At 44.8% G+C, this 20924-nt stretch overlaps 1 protein-coding gene across 1 annotated transcript in view; it reads right to left on the bottom strand.

Annotated features, from left to right (window-relative positions):
- Positions 1–560: 560 nt before the first annotated feature.
- METRNL (meteorin, glial cell differentiation regulator-like) overlaps positions 561–20924 on the bottom strand; it is a 21652-nt gene continuing 1288 nt past the window's right edge. The window contains exons 2-4 of the mRNA XM_010010829.1: positions 18872–19260; positions 2144–2203; positions 561–1516 (exon numbers count right to left, since the gene is read on the bottom strand). Coding sequence (XP_010009131.1) covers positions 1200–1516; positions 2144–2203; positions 18872–19260 — 766 coding nt within the window. The 3' untranslated portion in view covers positions 561–1199. The remainder of the gene's footprint in view (positions 1517–2143; positions 2204–18871; positions 19261–20924) is intronic.

Here is a 20924-nt window from a genome sequence, read left to right as displayed (position 1 = left end):
AGCCTAAAATAAAAGTTGGGGTAGTAGAAAGCACAGAAGAATGAACATGGGCAAGAGGTTAAAAATCCTTGTGAAGGTACCATTAACGTGATGCAGGTTATGGGGAATGATGGGACTGAACAAGGCGGGAGAGCTCCTCTATCTCCCTTGGGACAATACCTGCAAAAGTGGCCCACCCTTAGGAAAGCCCTTATTTCTCAAGAGATGGCCTGGTCCTGTCCCCTGGGACTCCTCGCCCCAAGCTCCGAGCCAGCACAATTTAAAGCTTCAAGCAAAGCACGAAGGGGCATCCTGCTCTTTGGAGCCATTCCCAAAATAACCCCATTGGCATCAGAGAGAAGAACACTTAGAGCCTTGCCTGGACACATGTCTAAAACCTTCCAAAAATAGCTCCTGCTTCCCCTTTGAAACACACTGCGGTTCCCAGTGCCTCACAGGAGCTCTGTTTCTGCTCAGAGAAGCCACAGAATAAGTGAGCAGCCCAGAATTGATCTATGAGCACATCTGGACTAGCTGAGATCGGCCTTATGGAGAAGGAAAAAAATAGATTTTAAACAGCATATGTCAAATCCAGGGACCTTTATTTCTCTGGAATGGAAAGAATTTGCCAGCCTGGACAAAAAACTGCAGGCAGCGATTGTACATTCTTTCAAATAAAAAAGAAGAACACACACACAAGAGTTTGGCTCCATAAATTTCTGTCATAAGAAACAACTTTGAATTGTACACCAAGCTTTTTACAAAGCATCAATGTTAAGATGTTTTACCGTGCTCTATCACATTCTCGGCCATTTACACAGAATACACCATACCAAATGCTACATCAGCTTAAAGACAGCTTTCAAAATTAGTATTAAAAAGATACAAAGGCATGTTGGCTTTCATCTGGGTTTTTTATTAAGACATGGGAGTTCTCTTGGTTTGGTTTCCTAAGGAAGTCACTAAAAAAATATAATAACTTAATTCATAAGGACAAGATTGGTTAAAATCCAGCCTTGCTTGTGTGGCAGCCTTCTGAGCTCGTACCTCTGTTGCTTCCATTAGTCTAACTGCAGGCTGCAGAGGTGTGCTGCGGCGTCTCAGCCCGCACTCCACGTCTGTCCATGCTCTCAGTTACTGGTTTTGTTCAGAGTTTTCACCAGTGGCCAGGAAATATTCCAGCCAACCGCTAAAAGCGCTCTTCAGCCAAACAGGGGATTTCAATCTGGGCCAATTTCACATGGGTTTAGCCCTTTGTCTTTTGCCTCTTTGTACATCCTTTGGAAGTCTTTAAAACGAGGGGCACAGCCTAACCTGGCCTCCCCAAAGTGCATGCGTCCTGTGAAAAGGAAGTCTCCATCTCCTGGTTTCACCCCACACTCCAGCAGGGTCTTTATTTGCCCTCGCCAGTTCCCACTCTCCCCTGTGAGCTGGAAGACTTTGCTCTTCTGCCTGTACAGTTTGTTGACACCAACGTGGATTATGGATTCTTGCTCCTCTGCCTCGTTCGTTACATCTTGAATGGAGCCTCTGATCACTGGAAACAGAAAAAGGACATAAGGAAGGATTATTCAACTCTAGAACCTCGTTCTTCCTGAGTAATTCTGGTCCAAACTCAGCCCACGCAACCATTCAGTTCAAGGGGAAATGATTTCACTACAGCAGCCCCAGTTTTGGTCCTTTGTTTCTATCAGTAACCTCCAGTATGTATTTCTATTTGGTACAGTTCATATTTGTAACCTGTCCAGCAAAGGGCACCCACATATTAAACACAAAAATAATTGCATCACAAAAATAGCATCAATCATGATAAAGAGTTCTAACAACAATATACATGGTTAAATCTCTCTGACAACATTCTTTCTGTTCTTCAGCCATTACAGATACCGGTTATATTAATTTCCCGTTTGAAAAGGGAAGCACAGAGCATTGAAACTTTTGGTCTTTCTTTATGAGTCCATTTTAGGGCAGCGAGTAAAAGCCTCTCCTAGATGCACCCAGGTCTCTGAACTTCTATTTCCACTGTGGTTGCTGGGTCATTCTCTGTCCACCTTGGGGAACAGAGAATGACCCAGGGTGGACAGAGAAGTGCTGGTTTTGAAGCGAGCCACTCTCACCTCACCTTCAAGTGAGCCACCCAGGGGAGAAGGGAACAACAACTCACCAAAATCACTAGTGCAGACAGCCAAAAGGACCTCTGTGTCACTGCATGGTCGGCAGGGAGCTGGAGAGAAAGGGACAGAATTAGCAAAGGGTTAGACAATGGTAAATCAATAAACCAGTATTTAAATTAACCAAAAATGGGACATACACACACGACACAGGGACAAGTGGTCCCAAGACCTGTCAGGCATCACTAATGCTACAAGAAATCGAGGCTCACCCTAGGCCCTGTGAGATTCCTGTAGTAAAGCAGGAATATGGATCTCTTTAACGCTCCTGCTGGGATATATTATCTAGCAAACGCCCCCCACACTCGCTGCACTCATGCAGAATCTATTTTGATGCTGGGTGCATTTGCAGCATGCTCTGCTCTGAATTCAAAGCCCTCAAAGGCTTTGAAGACCATGTGCCTTTTAAACTCTGATGGCAATGCTTCTTTCTTACAATTTCTATCAAGTGTTGTTGGGCTATTTCACAGCCATTTAGTCTATCACCACATCAAAGATCCAGGAGGTTACAGAGTGGGGGAGGCAAAGAGGGGAGGAAAAAAAAACCCAGCGCATGTGTTTGAGGGCGTTGAGGCAAAGCGGAAACTCGAGCCGGTATCTGCTAGAGCTCAAGCAGCACAAAGACCATTTCCTGTACTGCTGGAAACATTTGGATATCTGCACTAATCTAATCAATGCAAGAATGTGGCTCCTCTTTGTACTCAGCCAGCGATTTCTGAGGAGAAGGTACTGTAGTCGCAGTACAGATGTTTCCATAATACCCTGTTGAGCTGAGGAATTTGCTTACTATCAGGGTCTGCCCTGCCCAGCGGTGCTAATTAAGTCTGTCCACTGGTGGCCCAAGGATCAGAGCCACATCCTTGGCTTGATGTCATCTCGAAGCAGCACTTGCACATCACTCGGGAAAATGAAAACCCAGCAAGCGTGCTGCTCTGCCTGGATCAGCACAGGCAACGGCTACAGCAAAGCAGGGCTCATGCTGGAGATGAGGCGAAGCATCGGAGATACGGCATATTCATCACACAGCCCACGATCAAACCCCCAAGCTGAAGCCATCACACTTCTCCCCACCCCCAAAAAATGTAGGTTTTGAACCTCAACATCTGAAAACACTTAGTTACCAGATTCCCAAATAGTCACACCCTTCCTCTCACCCCCACCTAGAGAAGCTTATCCACTGCACTAAGAAGTAGATTTAAAGTCGTCTAAACAACACATAGCTGATGCCTATGACACTCAGCTATTAGCCTTCCTCTGTTAGACAGCACAAGCCATTCTTTAACGTAAGACATGGCAAACCTCTTATTTTTTCCAAGGTCCCAGAAAGGCAGTGATCCAGAAAGAAGGATTATTGAACCAAATCCACCAGATCTGCTCCAGTCAGATGATTAATACAGTGTAACACGCTGTTTAATAGGATTAAAGAGAATGTAAAATGCACATTTCTGGTCAGGGATATTTGAAAGACTAATTCAAGAAGGTTAAAAAGCCCCAAAAGAAGAGACAAGGAATAGGCAAAATAGTTTTGTTAAAGCATCTGGATCAACTGGGCATTTCTATTTAGCCAAGTCTGAGTGCCTCTAGGGCCCTTAGGAAACAAGTCAGCCTTTACTGCCCTTCTTTCCCCCCATACCATTTCAGCTCTCTTTTTTGGAAAAAGTTTGGAAGCTGTTTAATATCATGAGAAATACAGAGCCAGGCAAAGTCTGGACATAATTGGAGCACTATAATAAATTCAGTCTGAAGGTATTTTTAGACTCAATAGGTTTTGATAGGTGGCTAGACCAAATTATTAGTCACATAACATCCTACTATGGAGCTGTTTCCTTCATGGCACTGCCAAATTCATCCAGGGCAAATGCTTCCCTCTACCCAAATCAGGACCTGAGTTAGAGCAATCAAATGGAGAAAACCTGCAACCCAGCACAAATCCAACAGCATTTTCACATGGACAGAAGCTTGAGAACAAAGCACAGCTGATGGACATCCTCAGAATCCACAGCTGGATTTCAGATAGTTTCTTCGGCAAAGATCTAATAATAAAAAGGCATCTCAGCCTTTTTAAGTCTGAGTGAAAACAGCCTTGGTTTAGACCAGACATCTCTGTAGTTTGTCCAACCCCATCAGAAAATTGAAATGACTAAGCCATTTTTGTTCTCAGAAGGAGTGTAGCACAAGCAAGAGCATTTAAGATGAAAAGCAAAACACTTTAAAAGTGGTTCCTTCCATTTAAATAGACTGACACCATAATAAATCAAATTAACAGATCTCCATGTATACACAGAACCAAATAATTTTAATTGTGGACTCTAGGCAAAATCCTGCATCCTTTTTAAATGCAAAAGGAAATTAAAAGCGCTCAGCATTGCTCACACTAGATCATTACTTAAAACCTACTTCAGATCCACGCTGACTCACAGCAGTTTGGTGGCATGCAAGCTTATTTAACAACCATTTACCACCACCCATCACTGCAGTACGAGACAGATGAAGAACAGAAATCCTTTTCTGTGGAACAACTCCCACATCTGCATTCACAGAGTATCAAATATATCTTGCAAGTGGCAAAAACAAGGTATGCGACCACAGATGGAAAGCCAGTCGTGAAGGATTACTTTTGAGGTAAATGGACCATTGAAAAGCAAATAACATTCACTCGCTACAACCAAAGCTCTATTCCTATACAATCTCATAAAAGAAACAAAAACTTCAGGTGGAGGCAATGCCTACACTTTCTTTTGAATCACAGCCATTAAGTAATCTGTTGGTTGATGCCACAAGTTAGTGATTTTAGCTGCAGTTCAGCAGTTGTTCATCCCAGGACATGCAGGTGTTTTCCTTCATCAGTAGGTCAAAACAACACACACCCCTCAGGATAAAATGGGAGGCATCCTTGGAACTAAAAAAGAAAACCAAAAGCAGCACTTCACTCATGCACAGCGGGTGAAGATGTTCGTGTGCTGGGGAAGCAGGCCCGCTTACTAAACAAGATGCTCTTTGCCAATGCTCGACTCCCCGGGGATGTCTCGAGGGCTGCCCAGGTTCTCACATCCAAAAGCAAGTCTGTGAACTTGCAACAACAACAATATCAACGTCAGCTGCTGTAATTCCTTTAAACTCGATAAGCCAAAGAGCCTTAATTCATACAGCAGCAGGGGAAGGGTGAAAAAAGAGAGAGAAAAGCAACTTTTTATTGAAGCCCTTTAAAGCCCAGATGCCTATAACTCAACTTCACCGCTGGTGGCATAAAGCCTGCATTGTGCACGTCGGCTGCCAGCTCTCCTGGGAATGCCTTTGATGGATTTTGACAGTATCCTGACCTGAAGTAACCTGAGGCAGCCCTCTCCCTCCAGCCCCCAGTCCCGTGCCTCCAAAGGCCTCTCTATTCACCTCCCCGCAGAGGGAGATGTAATTACATCATTCCTCACAAGCCAGCAGTCATGTCCCAGCTGCTTTGAGCGATTTGCCCTCTGAACCTGATGTTACCGAGGGGGACATGGTGATACTAACAATAGACTGCACTTGTTGGCCAACAGCTTTGTCAAACCCTTTGCTGGAGGTTGCTGGTCCTCTCCACGGGGAGGCAGAAATGCTCAGGAAGAGAGAGGGACATGCCCCAAGGAGGTGCCATGAGCTCCTGAAAGTCCCAGCTAAGCCACCATGGAGGAATTGAGGTGTCTACAAAGGATCTACTAGTTGTTGAGTTGTATAGAAAGGATTTACTGTGAGGGTGCAGAGGCACTGGCACAGGTTGCCCAGAGAAGCTGTGGCTGCCCCATCCCTGGCAGTGTTCAAGGCCAGGTTGGACACAGGGGCTTGGAGCAACCTGGTCTAGTGAAAGGTGTCCCTGCCCATGGCAGGGGTTGGGCCTGGATGAGCTTTAAGGTCTCTTCAACCCAAACCAGTCTGTGATTCTATGATCTCCAATACTGGGGATGGATATAAGTGTACCTTTACTGCGGCAGTTTAGCACAAGTCTCCTCTGCCTCGAAAGCAGCGGGTAGGTGTTGCCATCCTCTCTCAGCATGCACACACACACACAACTCCAGTCCTTCCTCCTTTGGTTTGTGACATTTGCACGCAACCCCTCCATCCTCTGAAACCAGGAGATGGGGGTTATTTGAAGGGCAATCGTCATGGTTTAGGATGACAGCTCCCTGCAGGACATGTTCAAAGTGAGACGTACTGGCTCTGGCTGGAGGCATCACAGAAACCACATGAACGGGCCTGATCTTCTTTTGAAACATTTGTGTTTCAACAGCCACTCATGGTTACAACTGACCTTACCTTACCCCAAAACCAGCTTCCAACCCGAAAGAAAGAAGTCTCCTCTGTCTGCCCTGAATTTTCTGAACATGCTCCACAACCTCATAGCTATCAATACGACTGGACGAATGAGGCTGTGGGTCTCTACACACTGTCCCAAAGCCTGACAAAGTGAGCCCCAAAGACCTTCTCCCTCCACCCTGTCTCCGGGTAGGCTCTGCTGAACATACATCACTGTTCTGGCAGCACGCACAGGAAGAGAGACACCCTTTAAGCAGAAGTGAAAACGTTAAACACAAAGTAATTGCCGAAAACCGCTTTACCGAGGAATACCCTTTGGTTTCATTAAGCAGCCTGCATACGCATGCGGTGTGGTAGAGGTGTGGATGGTGGGGGAGGAAAACAGAGCTGGTTTATCTGTGCTTCCAGTTTCCGTGGCATACATCACCCACACGTCAGTATTTCTGAATAACCCTTTGAAGAGCAGTCAGAGCTTTTAAGTATCAAAAGCTATTGAGGAGGCCCAGGCAGGGCTGGAGCATTACTTTCTGTTAGTTCTAAGTTTAAATCTTTTGATTAAAACAAACAGTCTTTCCTCTTGCATGCTCAGCAGAAGACATCAAACGGCTCTTGTCACAGACCAGGTTGATTTAAGCTAAGCCAGCCTGTACTGCAGCACCTCAAGCTGTACCAGTGTAGGGCCACAGCAGCCCTGTCTCCCGGATGAAAGCTCTCAGGCTGACATCAGCATCAGTTCATATGGAACAAAAAAATAACCACCCACACCCTTCAAATTCTTGCTGGCAGCTCTGTAATTGCAACCGTCCTGGAAAGGACATCACAGGATGAGTCTCCTTCCTGGAAACATGGAGTGCAGACTTCCGAGAGCAGATTGTAAAAATAGAGATGTGGTTTCTCCAATGATGGTGCATTTCTCCATCATTTTTCTGAGGCCTAAACAGAAATGACTAAGTCTCAACTGGATCAGTGATTTCGCTGGGAGAAAAGAGTTTCAGGGCAAACGTACGTGCAAGAAAAAACAGTATCTTGCCCTGATCCTACTTTAACTAATTAAAAGTAGAATAAATCCTTGTAATTATTTCTGCCTAAGTTTGCTGAGGCTTCCTGTCTGAAGAGGCAACACTTCTGCCATTAAACAAACCTCTCACAGCCCATATCCCAAACAAAAAGACCTGCCACTTCGCAGTAGAGGTGGACAAGAATTTGACAACCACTCTGGTTTACCAGGCATCTCCTTTCTAGATACACCTTCAACTTTCCTCACCCCCTCAGAAAGCTCTTCCTGAGCAAACCAAAATAACATTCAACCTCAAAACACTCACAACCCCCACACCAAAACACCATCTAAACTACATTAATGCAGCTCCAATTTAAAATGAACTTGCTAGCTGGAGCTCAGGGCAAGCAGAGCTGCATCCAGCACACCTGCATTTAACACAATACCTGCATCCACGCAGGGAAGGAAAATGCGGCCAGATGACACAGAGCATCTCTGCAGCTGGGCTGGAAGTTACTGACACCCAGTCACAACACACAGAGGAGCTCTCTCATCACTCTTTTTGTTTTACAAGGTTTTCCTGTCTTTGGTTGGGATAGGATTACATGGCTTTCTGCAAGCACTGCACTTTTTCCAGCATGTCAGGAGGAAAACGCCAAGTCAGGGAGCAAACACAAGAGCTGGACTTGTGCTACTCCCAGCCTCTTGGCTCAATAAGCCTCGGACACAGGATCCAAAGGGATTGTGCTTCTTCAGTGAATAGAAAGTTAATGCTATGAATAACATACTGAGAGAGTTAAGTGCTTTTCTGAAGGCAGAAGAATTCATCCCCATATTTGCTAGGAAGTTCATCTGAGCCCCTATGCTGAGCAGAAAAGGCAGCTCAGAACAAGGATCATGAGCAAAGACATGAAACTCAAAGACTCCCTTCTTCTACAGCCAAAACACATCCAAGACTTGGTACAGGACAAGATGGTGATTCAGCAGCTGGACCAAACTCATGATGCTGCAATGGACATTCTCCCCTGACCTCTTTACGTGAAGCAGGGATATTTTACCTCTTCAGAAAAGAACATGTCAACTCCAGTTCCTTGCCTTGGCTCATCTGTAACGTTCAGTTCAACTTGCACATGTGTACAAGTTTCCAGAAGTAACTTGGAAAATAAAGACACTGGCCAAGAACAATTTAAACCTGCAAATAAGTTTAATGAAATGCAGACTTTCATATGCTGTGGCATGGACTGTGCCAAGAGAATTGAGTTAATACCACTTCCTTCCTCCAAAGAAAGAATTAAAGAAAGCATACTGTAAACCTCACCATTACAGATGTGATGACCTTTGTGTTCTGAGGAATGTGAAGAGACCATAAACCAGAAATTTATCTTTTCACAGAAATGTTTTTTAAGACGGTATTAAAGCCCTTAAGTACCAAAGACAACTATTTTTGTAAACAGTGTGAGGAAGAGATTTGGTCCTACGCAAGCTCCGTTTGCGACAGCTTTCAAAATGAAACTTGGCTCAGCAGCTACAGAGCATGTAAGGATCCTCTGGGATTGCAGAGTCAATGCCTTTTTGCTGTTCCAAGATGCAGCACCCATTCTAACAAATGAGCTGAAAGGTCAGCTAGAAACACAAACAGCCATTTGTTTAAAAATGTACCAAAAAAAAGGAATGAAAAAAGCACAGCGTAGTTTTTATTTAAGCAGCATTAGACACACGAAAATCCACCTCCAGGCCCATGCAGGAGCTTCATCAACCCAGGAGAAATTGTAAGAAGTGTGAGACACTTCTTTCTATCCCACCTCCTCTGGGCTGCCTACTGCTCCATCAGGGAAAAATACTGCCTGTCCCGAATCCTTCCCCTCCCTCCCTCCTGTCATATGCAGCCAACAGGCAGAGCTCAGTCTCCATCAGACCCCAACCCTGCTGATCCCAGGGCAGCGCTCGAAGAGCAGCGCTGGGCTGTGGGCTCCCACACTGCTGTGGCAAACCTTGCTACTGGGGTGGGCAGCGACGTAATAGTAACAGGAGCAGTGCCAGCTCTCAGCCGAGCTCCTACACTTACCCATTGCATCACCAGCTCTATAAAAATCCTCCGTTACAGTCAAGCCTGCAACATATCGTGTCCAAAAAGCCCTGCTCAGCAGATCAGGCTTTTAGTAAAATTCCTTCTGTCTGGATTGCAGCAGCAGAGAGCAAGCCCTGCAAACAAGAAGTGTCTCTACAACTGTGCTAGTCCATGTTTCTGTGCAACCGTATTTGTAATCATCTGCCATTTCTTTGCTTTCTTTCCCCCCCATTCCTAACTGCAATTAAAGAGAAAAGCAGGCAGTAAGGTAACTGCTGGGAATTCTTCCTGCTGTACGTGCACAAGACATCACTATAAAGCCATAAAAAGATATATCTATTTGCTTATCTCACAGAAAAGAGATATCTATTTGCTTATCTCTCTTCCTCAAACCCACCGCTGCTGCCCAAGGGGGATTAGGAATGGGAAGCGCTGGGCAGGCGCAAGGACAGACAAGTTGCTGGAAGCTGGAGGTGCCTCCAGAGGGTTGAGGGACTCCTCGATCTCCTCAGTCCTTTTGGCACGGAAAGAGCTGGACCTCTCTCCTGGCTGCCCCAGGAGAACCTGCGAGCACAGGCAGCATCGCACCTCCAAACTGCCCATCCACCGCCCGGCAGCACAGCACCAAAGCAAATACTTCCACTGAGTCAAACCCACAGAGATCTATGGCTTGGCTCATCCCCTCCTAAAATTCACTCAGAAAAGGTTTCTTTTTTCTTCTACAGAAAATGTCATTCCAAAGCCTTGTAAAAGCACGCATTAATCGGATCTAGGAAAACATCAAGCTACAAAGAAAGTTTTGATGTCTTGTTTGGTTTTGTCTCCGATAGCTAACAAAACACTCAGCCGAGATGTCACACAGGGCTTGCAAGGCAGAAAATGAGAAGTAAGGTGTTTTGTGCTCCTGTGCCCTGGGGAAGCTGTGCAGCCAGGCGCATGGCTCTGGTGCCAGAGCTCCCCTCTGCCCTTGCCAAGGCTATGGGAAAGGCTGGAGCCAGCACCTACTACCAGGCTGGAAGCCTGCCAGGAACACAAAGCCTTCCCTCCCTCCCCACCACCCTCCTTTTTGGTCCGGTCCATTAATGCCTCCTGTGGAGCAGGGGAATAGAATTAAGTAACAAGGGTCTGGTTAAAGTTAAACCCTGAGAGTGCAGTAATGACAGATCAAAGATTAAGTGAGTCTTAAAAAAAGAAAAGAAAGAAAAAGCAGCCTATCTGCACTCACATCCACACAGGTCCTTCTCCCTCCTGGTTCTAGAAATCGAACTCTTTTTGGTATGTGGGAGAGCTCTGGAAGGAACAAGGGCAGTTTTCATTTTAAAACTGTGTTTATTTATCAGCCTGTTCTTGAGGTGGACTGTGAAGAGCTCAATCCCATGCAGCAAGATCCTCAATGCTGTAACACTGTTCAGTTAACTCCCAGAAGTTACATAAGGTTTTCCATGTTGTCCATGCACAACAGGAAAAGCTTTAAGATACACACACCTTTTCTTTCTTTACAGAACACATTTCTTTGTCATATTAAGATCACTCACCTATTCTACAGAAGGTTGAACCTTTTCCTTTTCTCTTAAATTTCTCACATCCCCTCAGATAAAGTTGGTGTAAAGCTCCTAACAGTACTAGTGGGGCAGACTTACATTCTATACTAACAGGGATGATCCTAGGGAGGTTAAGGCAACAGAAAGCCAGTCTCCATGAGCGTATCTCAGCACTAATGATCACTACAAGTCTCCCAGCAAGCAGGGCTTCAATCCAGAAAAGCCACCAGAGCTTAGACCTGTTGCAGGAATCAATGCCCAAATCCCTTAAAGAATCATAGAATGGTTTTGGTTGGAAGGGACCTTAAAGCTCATCCAGTTCCAACCCCCTGCCACAGGCAGGGACACCTTCCACTAGAGCAGGTTGCTCCAAGCCCCTGTGTCCAACCTGGCCTTGAACACTGCCAAGGATGGGGCAGCCACAATATAGGAGTCAGAGCAGTGCAGAAAGATGCTCGAGGAGGTGCCCATATAGCTCATACCAAAAAAATCCTTCCACAAATTTGAATCAGCAGCAGAAGTTAATGCTGGATCAAAGCTGTGTGTCATATGGCGGCAGCCTTTTTAACCCAGTATGAAGCCACCCAAGGTCAGATTTAACATCTCACAGCTTTGGGTCCAGGGTAGCTTCCAATTATCATGCAATATTACAGTGCATATTATGGCTTTTAGAGCAGCTGAAGGTGAAAGAGGTTTTCTGTCGTGCAAATTAAGCCCCTAACACACGAAAAACTTGGCCCATGTTTCAGTAAGTTTCTTATTGCTCTGGGAAGGTGGGGGGTGGGAAGAGGAATGTGGTTCCCCCGCCCTCCCATCCCTTCTTTAACTACAGCCTCAGGAATTAGCAAACTAAACACTTTTGCAGAGCAAGCACAGAGCATTATTAAAGACTGCCAAGCAACTCCGCTGGATTGCAAATCTGTTTGTGGGACGATCTTCTGCAGCACATAAAGGTCAGAGCGATGCAGAGCCCCAGCTGCCTGGACAATACACCTGACTGCTTATTGGTTTTGACTGCCCACTGAGTTGAGAAATAAGCTAATGGCATTCGTGGCCAGTCTAGCAAAAATAAGCTATTTTCTTGCCCCCTCTCCCCTGCAGCTGTGTATTTATCATTGCAGCTCCATTGTCACCTCCTCTACCCACTGCAAAACCAACTCCGGTCCTGGCAACATCAAAAGACAAGCAGGGCCAGAAGAAATTGTTGTCAAACTCATTTTCTTGGGGGAAGGAGAGATTAAATCAGGGCATCCTAATGTTTGGGGGTTTTGCAGGTGAAGACTTCTTAGTTCAACACTTTTCACCGTACTGAGGCTCCGTGCCCCAAAACGTTACCCTGGCTCAATTTAGTACCGGGTAAGAGCGTGTGCGTTCCCCAAGCATCAGAACTGCACTTTGAAATCATTTCACACAGGAAGAAACTCAAACAACTTTGCTCTCAAACTCTCTCCCCCCTCCCCAGCCAATCATTTGTAGCACATCTGACCACTTTTGGCACATGAACAATTAGAGCAGGTTTCTAGCTCCTCAAAATTAATCCCACTCCAGGCTCTGTTATATAGTAGCCAGCCTGATCAATTTAGATGTTGACCCACGACACCCAGTTCAATAATATATACTCAAAAACTAGCTTAAAATGTGCTTTTTCAAAGACAAAGAGGCTTAGTGAATTATGTTTACTCTTCTGTCAAAAGTCACTTTGTATCTAGTTTTGTATCATCATTTACTATGGGAAAATACATAAAAGTTACTACAGAAGATCTTTCTGCAAGGAGGGTGAGCACACAAAGAACTATTCAGAAAACAACATCTCCTAAAGCAGGAGTGTCAAAATGGTCCCTTACAAGGCAAATAATTGACGTGCATTTTGAACAACTGCATTAAAGGCTGTTTTCTGGAGGTTTCCTCTTAAAACTTGCTGATGATCTTTTAGAGAGAGAAAAAGCATATAAATTAACATCAAACTAGCTGTGCTGGTGAGCCTACCTTATATGCCACCCAGACAATGTGCACTCACTTACAGAACAGATCCCTCAACTTTGCTTTGCTGCTCGTTATGCATTTCACCAGCAAATCCTTACGGAAGGAGCACATCTCAATTCTGTTCTGGGCAAATCCAACCAGACCACACTTGCTTTTCCCCCCCCTAACACAGCTTAACCCCAAGAGGTGGAAATGTTTTTTCCTGTGTGGAAAATGGGGAGTTGAAAAAGACAAACCTGCCATTTTTCTGATGGCAGGGGGTGCATTGGAACACACAGCCCTGCCAACCCTGCAACACAGAGCGAGCACTTCCACCCCTGCCACACAGCATGATGCCAACATCTCAGATGGTCACAATGACTCAAGCAGAACCTGTGCTGAGCATAAATGTAATGGAGACTTTCAGTTTAAGTGTTCCAAGTGCCTCTTTCCATCCATCACCTCTTCTGCTAATGGTGGCAATAAGCAGAGCAGGGACTGACTGTGGTTTCCATATTGCCAATACCTGGGCAGAAAGCAGGCACACCAGCCACAGCTTCCTGCTCACCGGCCTCTGGGACAAAAAGCAAGAATGTTTCCACTCCAAAAAGAAGTGGAAAATACTCCAGTCCATCTGCTGCTTCAGGCTACAAAGCTTACCAGTGTATTCACCCTCCAATAAAGAAAAGAAATACGGGAGCAACCAGAGGAAAGCATGAGATTAGAAGCCTATAAACTGCAATGACAACAGCACTCTGGGAGAATACCTGCAGAGAGATGGCAGAGTGGTGCCCCACCTCTGCCAAACCCAAACTGCAGTAAAGATCAAAAGTTAAAAGGGGTAGTTCAAAAAGCATTCATTGGTAGAAACACCACCATAGCCCAAATACTTCGGAGCTTTCTTAGTTTCCAAGCTGTTTTCTCAGGCCAGTGAATTAACAGCGTACAGGAAATAGCTGGATACTGTTCTTAATTAGTTAACTGGATTTATCCAGTTTTGCCTTGTTTTTCAGATACCCACTGAAGTGCTGGACCTCCTATCTGTTAATATTCTCAGCCAGGTACTCAGCATTAATAAAGAAAACGTATAAAACAGTTACTAGAACCTGCACTAAGATGGTAGATGCCATCAAGATAAAGGTACATTTTTGTTAAAGTTTGACTTCTTTACTACCCAAAACGGGTGGGTAATGAAAGAACTTCCAATTTACCCCTTGAGCTCTAACAACCGAATTACTGGCATCCCCATGAGTCTGCAATGGGAAAAGCAAACTACATGGCTTACATAAAGCTGGATCCAGCACTTGGACACGACACTTAAAACACAGACTTTAGGTAAGAAAATACCGGTTGTTTGGGGTGGGGGCAGAGAGGGAAGGACTGCCCTTCCTCTCCAAAAAGTTTGGTCAAACCTACTGATTCTTGTTGCAGGCTACTTGAGCAGAAGTTGAAGAACTTAAAAAGCAAATTACTCTCAAGGGACCTTCACACTTTCCATAGGAATTTAATCCAAGCAGCCTGCTGTGGTGCAAGGCAGACCTAGGCCAGGCACATGTTCCACTAGAACTGAGAAACTCATGTGGGTCATCACTTTCAAAAAACTTCTAGGAACCATATGGCCAAATGACACTTTTGCCAAAGACTCCATCTACTTGCCAGTATAGGCAGTAGAGCAGAGAGCCAGGGTATTTTCTTCCAGCACAAGTAGAAAAGATTAGAATCAACAGAATTCAACAACTTAAACAAGTTCTGCTGCTTCTCAAATGGCCTCTGGCCAAAATGTCACAGTGCTTCAGTACTTCAGCTGGGCAAACACCAAGGCTTCAGAGCTTTGCTTGCAAACAAGAGCTGAAGTTACTGGACCATCAGTGTGGATGGGAATTACATAGGGGTCCAACGCAAAACCTAATCTGAAATCAAAAGCACTTTCAGTCACCCATCACTTTGGGCATTGAGAGAACATACCCATCAAGACATCTGAATTGTCAAGGTGACCCTTCTTAGGAACTACTCACACTAACTGGTGACAAGCACTGTAGCATGCTTGCCTTTACCCACTTTAAGACACTACAAACCCCCAGAACTGTGGGTTTTTTTCTTATTACCATCACATTAAAAACCTTCCCATACCAGATTTCAGCAGTCTGAATTCAAACCTACCAGTACACTACAAATACCTCCTACAGTTAGGGAGGTCTTAAGAGAATGTGATAAGGCAGATTTAGAGCCAAGAAAAGGGTTAAACCCCCAAAATCTGGGAAATTGTAAGACTTCACTGTGTCATTCAACCTGCCCGAGAAAAGGGAAAGGCCAATTCCAAACCTGTTGTGTCTTCTACTGAATTATTTGCTAGACTCTGATTAAGTGGGAAAGAATGACTGTAAACTAATAAAACCTGAGGTTTTCTAACTAAACCACAGGCACCCTGCCAATCATTGTTGATTTGTTGATGCACCCTGCAATGTCAGGACTCTGAGGACACAACAGGTCATTAAATTATTAAACACATGACTTATACTCTTTAATCAGAGCTCGGATGCCAGGTTAGGAAGGGAGAGTAAATTCAAGGGCAGAGTACAATAATTATCACCAGGAAACAAACACACCGATTAGGGAAAGCAGAGAGAAGTTGTTAGCAAGTAGTTATTGCACCAGGAAAGGGCTGGATTGCTGAGCCCCACACCTGGGTCTTTTATGAGAGTCATCTGCCCCACTCTGCAGCCTTAAGAAAATAGTGCAACACTGGTGATGTTCAGTCCTCTGCCAGCAAGTGCTGCAAGTGCAAAGTGAGACCAGGAAGAGTGTGAGCTTCCTCCTCTTGCCCAGCCCTGCCAGCACATCTCAGCCCCCATCTGCAACAGCATCTCACGTCTTTGTCATCTCTTCACACGTACTGCCAGCTCTGCTGAACTCTGTCAAACTGCAACCGACATGAGCAGGCTTGTTTTTCCAGTGTGCAACTGCCAAAAAACACTGTAAGCCACATTTGAGACCAAGGGACAGAAGTACAGTTGGAGAGACATGCAGAACCTTAAATCTAGTTTTCAGCTCCTTTAAGGTCAGCACTTGCATCTGGCTTGAGCCTCCTCTCTGATGAGGGAATCACCAGTGATTTCAGTCAATGGAGTGTAAACTTCCCCTCCAACTGAAAGCTCAGTAAAGGGCATTTCTTTGGAGGTTTCACACAATAACTAGAAGCAGCTCCAGAAGAAAGAAGGTCCGCAAACGGCAGAAAGGCCTAGATATATTGCTCTATAGAAGCCTCACAAGGCAGCTATTTGGCAGTTTCCCCAGACATATAGATATTTATAGGAGAATAAAAGTGCTCGTCTGACTGAGTAGTGGAAAGAGTCATGTATGGCATTTCCATCGTGTTTTCACCCCCCACTGCCCCACCCCAGACTGGGGATCCAAAAAAAGGCAAGAGAAATAATTTAAAATACAATAGAGATCCCTAGTTTGCCCCAAAGGCTCTGCTGATGAACTATTAAAAAGCTGCTTCTGTCCAAACAAGACACTTGGAGCATGAAGCAGATAGCCTACCACATTGCTTCATAAGACAGCACTGAAATTCAACCAGTGTCTGTTACAGCTGAAAATACAGCAGTCACAGAAAAAGTGATTTAATATGCCTATCAAAGAGGAAGGCTGTAATTGGATGCAGTCCTCAGTTTGACTTCTGAAAGTCTCTGAAAAAAAAGGCCCATCAGCTTTAAAAAATCTCCCCAAGATTTTATGTGGAACGAAGAGCTCTTAGTTCTAAAAACACAGCAGTTTGTGCTGGCTTGTGATGTAAAGTATGCCAGCAGCAAGTCCACAGGATTTTAGCAAAGCTTGGGAAAAACCCTATCTATGTCCAAACTAAAACCAGCAGTGGTAAGCAGTATTTCTCATGTATTGTTTTACTATATGCAAAACCAATTTAAACTTCTTTTGGAAAAATAAATAAATATAGCTCTTTTCTTGGTAAGTTTAAGTCACTTATCACTACCCTGCCTGTGTCTCCATCCTCAGCCTGTCAAAGAAAGAAGCACTGAATCTGGGAACATTCTCTAAGTAACTAATTAAACAATGTATTTAATGTCTTCTACAATGGAATTTTACTACATAGCTAACATTCTGCACAGCATATTCATCTTTGCAGAAACGATCTTACTGGGAAAACAGCTCTGCAGCAGACCCCCTACTTCTTTTGCAGCACTGCTAAAACACAGAAGCAGCGAAGTCTGCTTAAAATGCAGAACACTCAATATTAAGCTACAATTTGCATACACAGCAAGAGTAAAGAAGACAACTTACATATTTTAATATTTGTGTTTATAGGGTTTTTTTGTTTTAATGGCAAACACGCCATCTATCAGTTACTGGGGTTACTGCATTAGCCCTCAGCCAAATTCCTTCTTGCTAAGCACTGCTCATCTCGGTCCAACTAAGATCCGTACAACAAAAAAGAGCCACATCTGAATTGGTGTGCCAACATCTAAATGCTAACAGAGCGGTGAGTACACACAAATATACAAACTTCTAAACCCAGAATCCTGCTGGGGGAGGGAGCCAGGGGAATGGAGAGGATGGGACTCGGCTCTGCCGTCACTTATGCTGAAAAAGGACGAGGGATGCAATGCCTGGAAGATGCAGGTGCAGTTTAATTAAGCCACACTGATGCTTACCAAGTATCATCTCAGTCAAAGCATATGGCATCACCACCACAGAATCCAGACAGCCTACATACAGTGTCTTAGGCTCACTTCACACTGGGTTTTACCAGGGGTGAGTATGCTGGGAGGACTCCTCTCTGCAGCAGGGCAGCCTTCACTCCCTACCATTTCACAAGAGAAATCTGGTTGCCACTACAGCCTCCCTCCTTAAAATGCCTAAACCTTGAAACCTCCCTTAGTCATCTGGGACATTTCTTAGGCTATTCCGGTCATTTCCCCTCCTTGGTTTTGGGGATAAAAGCTGAGGCAATGCTGAATGGAGATATATGAACCAGGTACACCTATCTAAAGAGAATTTCCCCTTCCTCCCCACTACGCTCCATAAATGCTAGGTTTATTTCTTCTCAAACCATTTAATCGATTAGCACAATTAGGTTATACCTAGAGCTATTGTTCCCAAATGGTATTTAGCTTGCTATTTGGTATCAGACTTTAAAGGCTTTGTAAGCTCTTTCAGTTTGTCCACTCCCCCTTCCTACAAGCTTTTCATTGGTGTAAAACTCCTCTCTACAAAACTTGCTTTTTGTAATGGTTGAGAGAAGACAACACTGGCATTGTAAAAGTATTGTCATGGTGTTGAAGAGCTCTGCCACAGCACAGTAATGCTCAAGAGGGTAATAAGCAGAGCTGAGGAAGGAACACACCATTTTCCTTGTTAAAAAAAAAAAGCAGCAATAATTAGGTCAGCAAGTAGCAGTAGTTGCAGAGGGACAAAAAAACCCACGGAAAAGGAGTTCCTCCTTGTTTAAATGTTTATTATTCAAAACATGCAGTGGGGTCTTAAAAACTGAGTAAAAAAGTAGTTAGAAAACTGTTACAGCAAGGCTGGGAAGCCCAGTTCACCCTGGAGTTCAGTGCAGGGTAAAGCCAGCTCCTGTGATTCACCCCACGCCTGCAAAGGGAGAACCGTTCATCATGTCACCCTTAACAAATCATTTGGAATTCAGCCTATGCTACCAGCTTCCAAAAAACAACAACAACCAAAAGAAAACAGAAAAAAATTAATTCTTCCGCAATAGCCTGTTTATAAAACATGTCCTTAAAAGCACATGAAATTCAGACCCAACACTTCCCCACTCACTCACTCAGTCATCTGTTATGCATCCAACACAGTACGTGAAAAATACAACCAGTATCCCACAACTCACCAGAAACTGTGTGCAAATCAGATGCTACCCCCTTGCTCATCAATTCATACTGGAAGCCTGTAATCTTCCTGCTAATGTCCTGCTGAGGAGTGGCCTCAATAAACAGGCCCCCCTGATCGTAGCCGAAGCAATACACTTTACTGGGGCTGCGATCTCCATCTCGGACCAAGAGTTTCAGTTCTCCAGTTTTTTCCAAATAAATATTTGCTCCTGCAGAGTCCTTGAAGGGCTTTATGCAAACAGTCAAATGTTTGTAAGAGGCAGGTGAAGTATTGGGTCGCAGGTTGACTATGAGTGCTCCCGTGGGATACATCCACTCTATTGACCCTTCGGAACAGCGGAGGTAGACCTGTTCAACATCCTTCTTGTGAGACTCGTGAGTTAAGCCACTGGAGGAAGAAAGAAAGAGAAAGTTAGAGAAATGAGAGAGCTAGTAACGTGACTGTCATAACCTCAAACCTTCAAAGACCCACATCAACAAACGCAGGAAACCTATGACAGTACTGAGTATTTGCCCATCCTGCTTAGCAGCACTCAGAAGTGCTTGTCTCTTGCAAGACTGCAACCTTAATATTAGGAGACAAATCATCTCCCAGAAGAAAAAGTCAAACCACTAGCAATTGACTTCAAAATTAAATAGGATATAAGCACATGATCAAAAGCAATTCAATTAATACAGCCTCAGTTACTGCCCATCAGCTGAGCTGTGACAAATGACTTGGTGCATACTAAGTAAAGCACGTACACCTGAACTCCCTTCCTGGTGGCTTAAACCAGCACGTTCTCCAGCTTCACAGATCGGACTCCACCTTGTTCTAAGTACTTTGTTCCCCTTCCAAGTGTATATTCCCAATGGATCTGAAACTGGGAAAGATGCCAAGCTCACCCTGTGAACTAGAGCAAAGGGATGCTCTAGGTGCTGCTGATATCCTCTGCCCCAGCTGGGCAGCCCCAGTCTCCAAAAAACTCCCAAAACTGGGAGGCAGGGAGAGAAGAGAAGACACTACACTTCCCAGTTATAGCTGGAGAAGCATCAAACTATGCTGCTTTCTTCAGTATACCTTCTCCCCCAATTCTCCCCAATTAGGTTTAAGTTTAGCTTATCATTTTATTGCCCAGCTTTGATGGGCTACAAGCAGACACACAGCTATGGGTGTTCAGCAAAAATAGAGAACACGTGCCCATTCACTACTGCTGAGGCACAGGGACACTATCAGTCCTGTGTCCTCACCAGCACCAAGAATGGCCAAGGATCAACAGCCATTTTGAGAGCTGGTGATCACAGAAATGGGACAGGAGGACAACACGGGGATCCCAGGGCCAGCTGCTAGTGAAAGGAGAGCAAACTGCCGTGCTTGGGCAGGATGACTAGCAGAGGCCCATGACTTGCTTCCCCACAGCCTAAACTGGGGACAGCTCTAAACAACCCTTTGCTGCCTGTCACTTGATGCTGGACCAGCCCCGCAGGTTCTTTACCCAGAGTGACTCAAGCACTAATAAGACACTGCATGCTGTAGGCACTCCAGTTAAAAGAAAAAGTTGTGGGGAGCCTGGTTTATTGGTTGCAGTATTTGGGCCATTAGGCAAAACTCCTTTGGTCCCAGTCCCTGTCCTGTCACAAACCTATTATGCGAGTAAGAGCAAATCACTTCACCACCAAGCTTGTTTCTCCTCCTACACTTTGCGTACCTAGTTCCCAAACATAAGCATCTTTTACTCTCTGTAAAGCACCACCCAAAACGAGACTCTTGAACACAGCTCACGGGCCTGCTCTGCAGTAGTTTAGAGAAGCTTCACAACATTCCCACTTGCAGGCAGGCAGAAAAAGACAAGGGAAAAAAAGTAACTGCAAAGGATGAAGTGACTCGTCTGAGGTTACACAGGAAATCTGACAAAGAATGTATTTTAGTGTAGTGCAAGTAATGACAACAGGTTCTGCTTTCTCCACAGAAACCTCCAAACACACAGCTCCCCACCCCAAAGACATATTCAGGTGCTGAGCAGGGTTTAAATTCAAGTCAGCATTTAGAAAGTAACAAGAAGCCATGTGTAA

The sequence above is a fragment of the Nestor notabilis genome, unplaced genomic scaffold (assembly GCF_000696875.1).
Source record: "Nestor notabilis isolate BGI_N333 unplaced genomic scaffold, ASM69687v1 scaffold13563, whole genome shotgun sequence".
Classification (NCBI taxonomy): Eukaryota; Metazoa; Chordata; class Aves; order Psittaciformes; family Psittacidae; genus Nestor; species Nestor notabilis.
The sequence above is the reverse complement of the archived record's forward strand: the minus strand, read 5'-3'. Positions and strand labels throughout refer to the sequence as shown.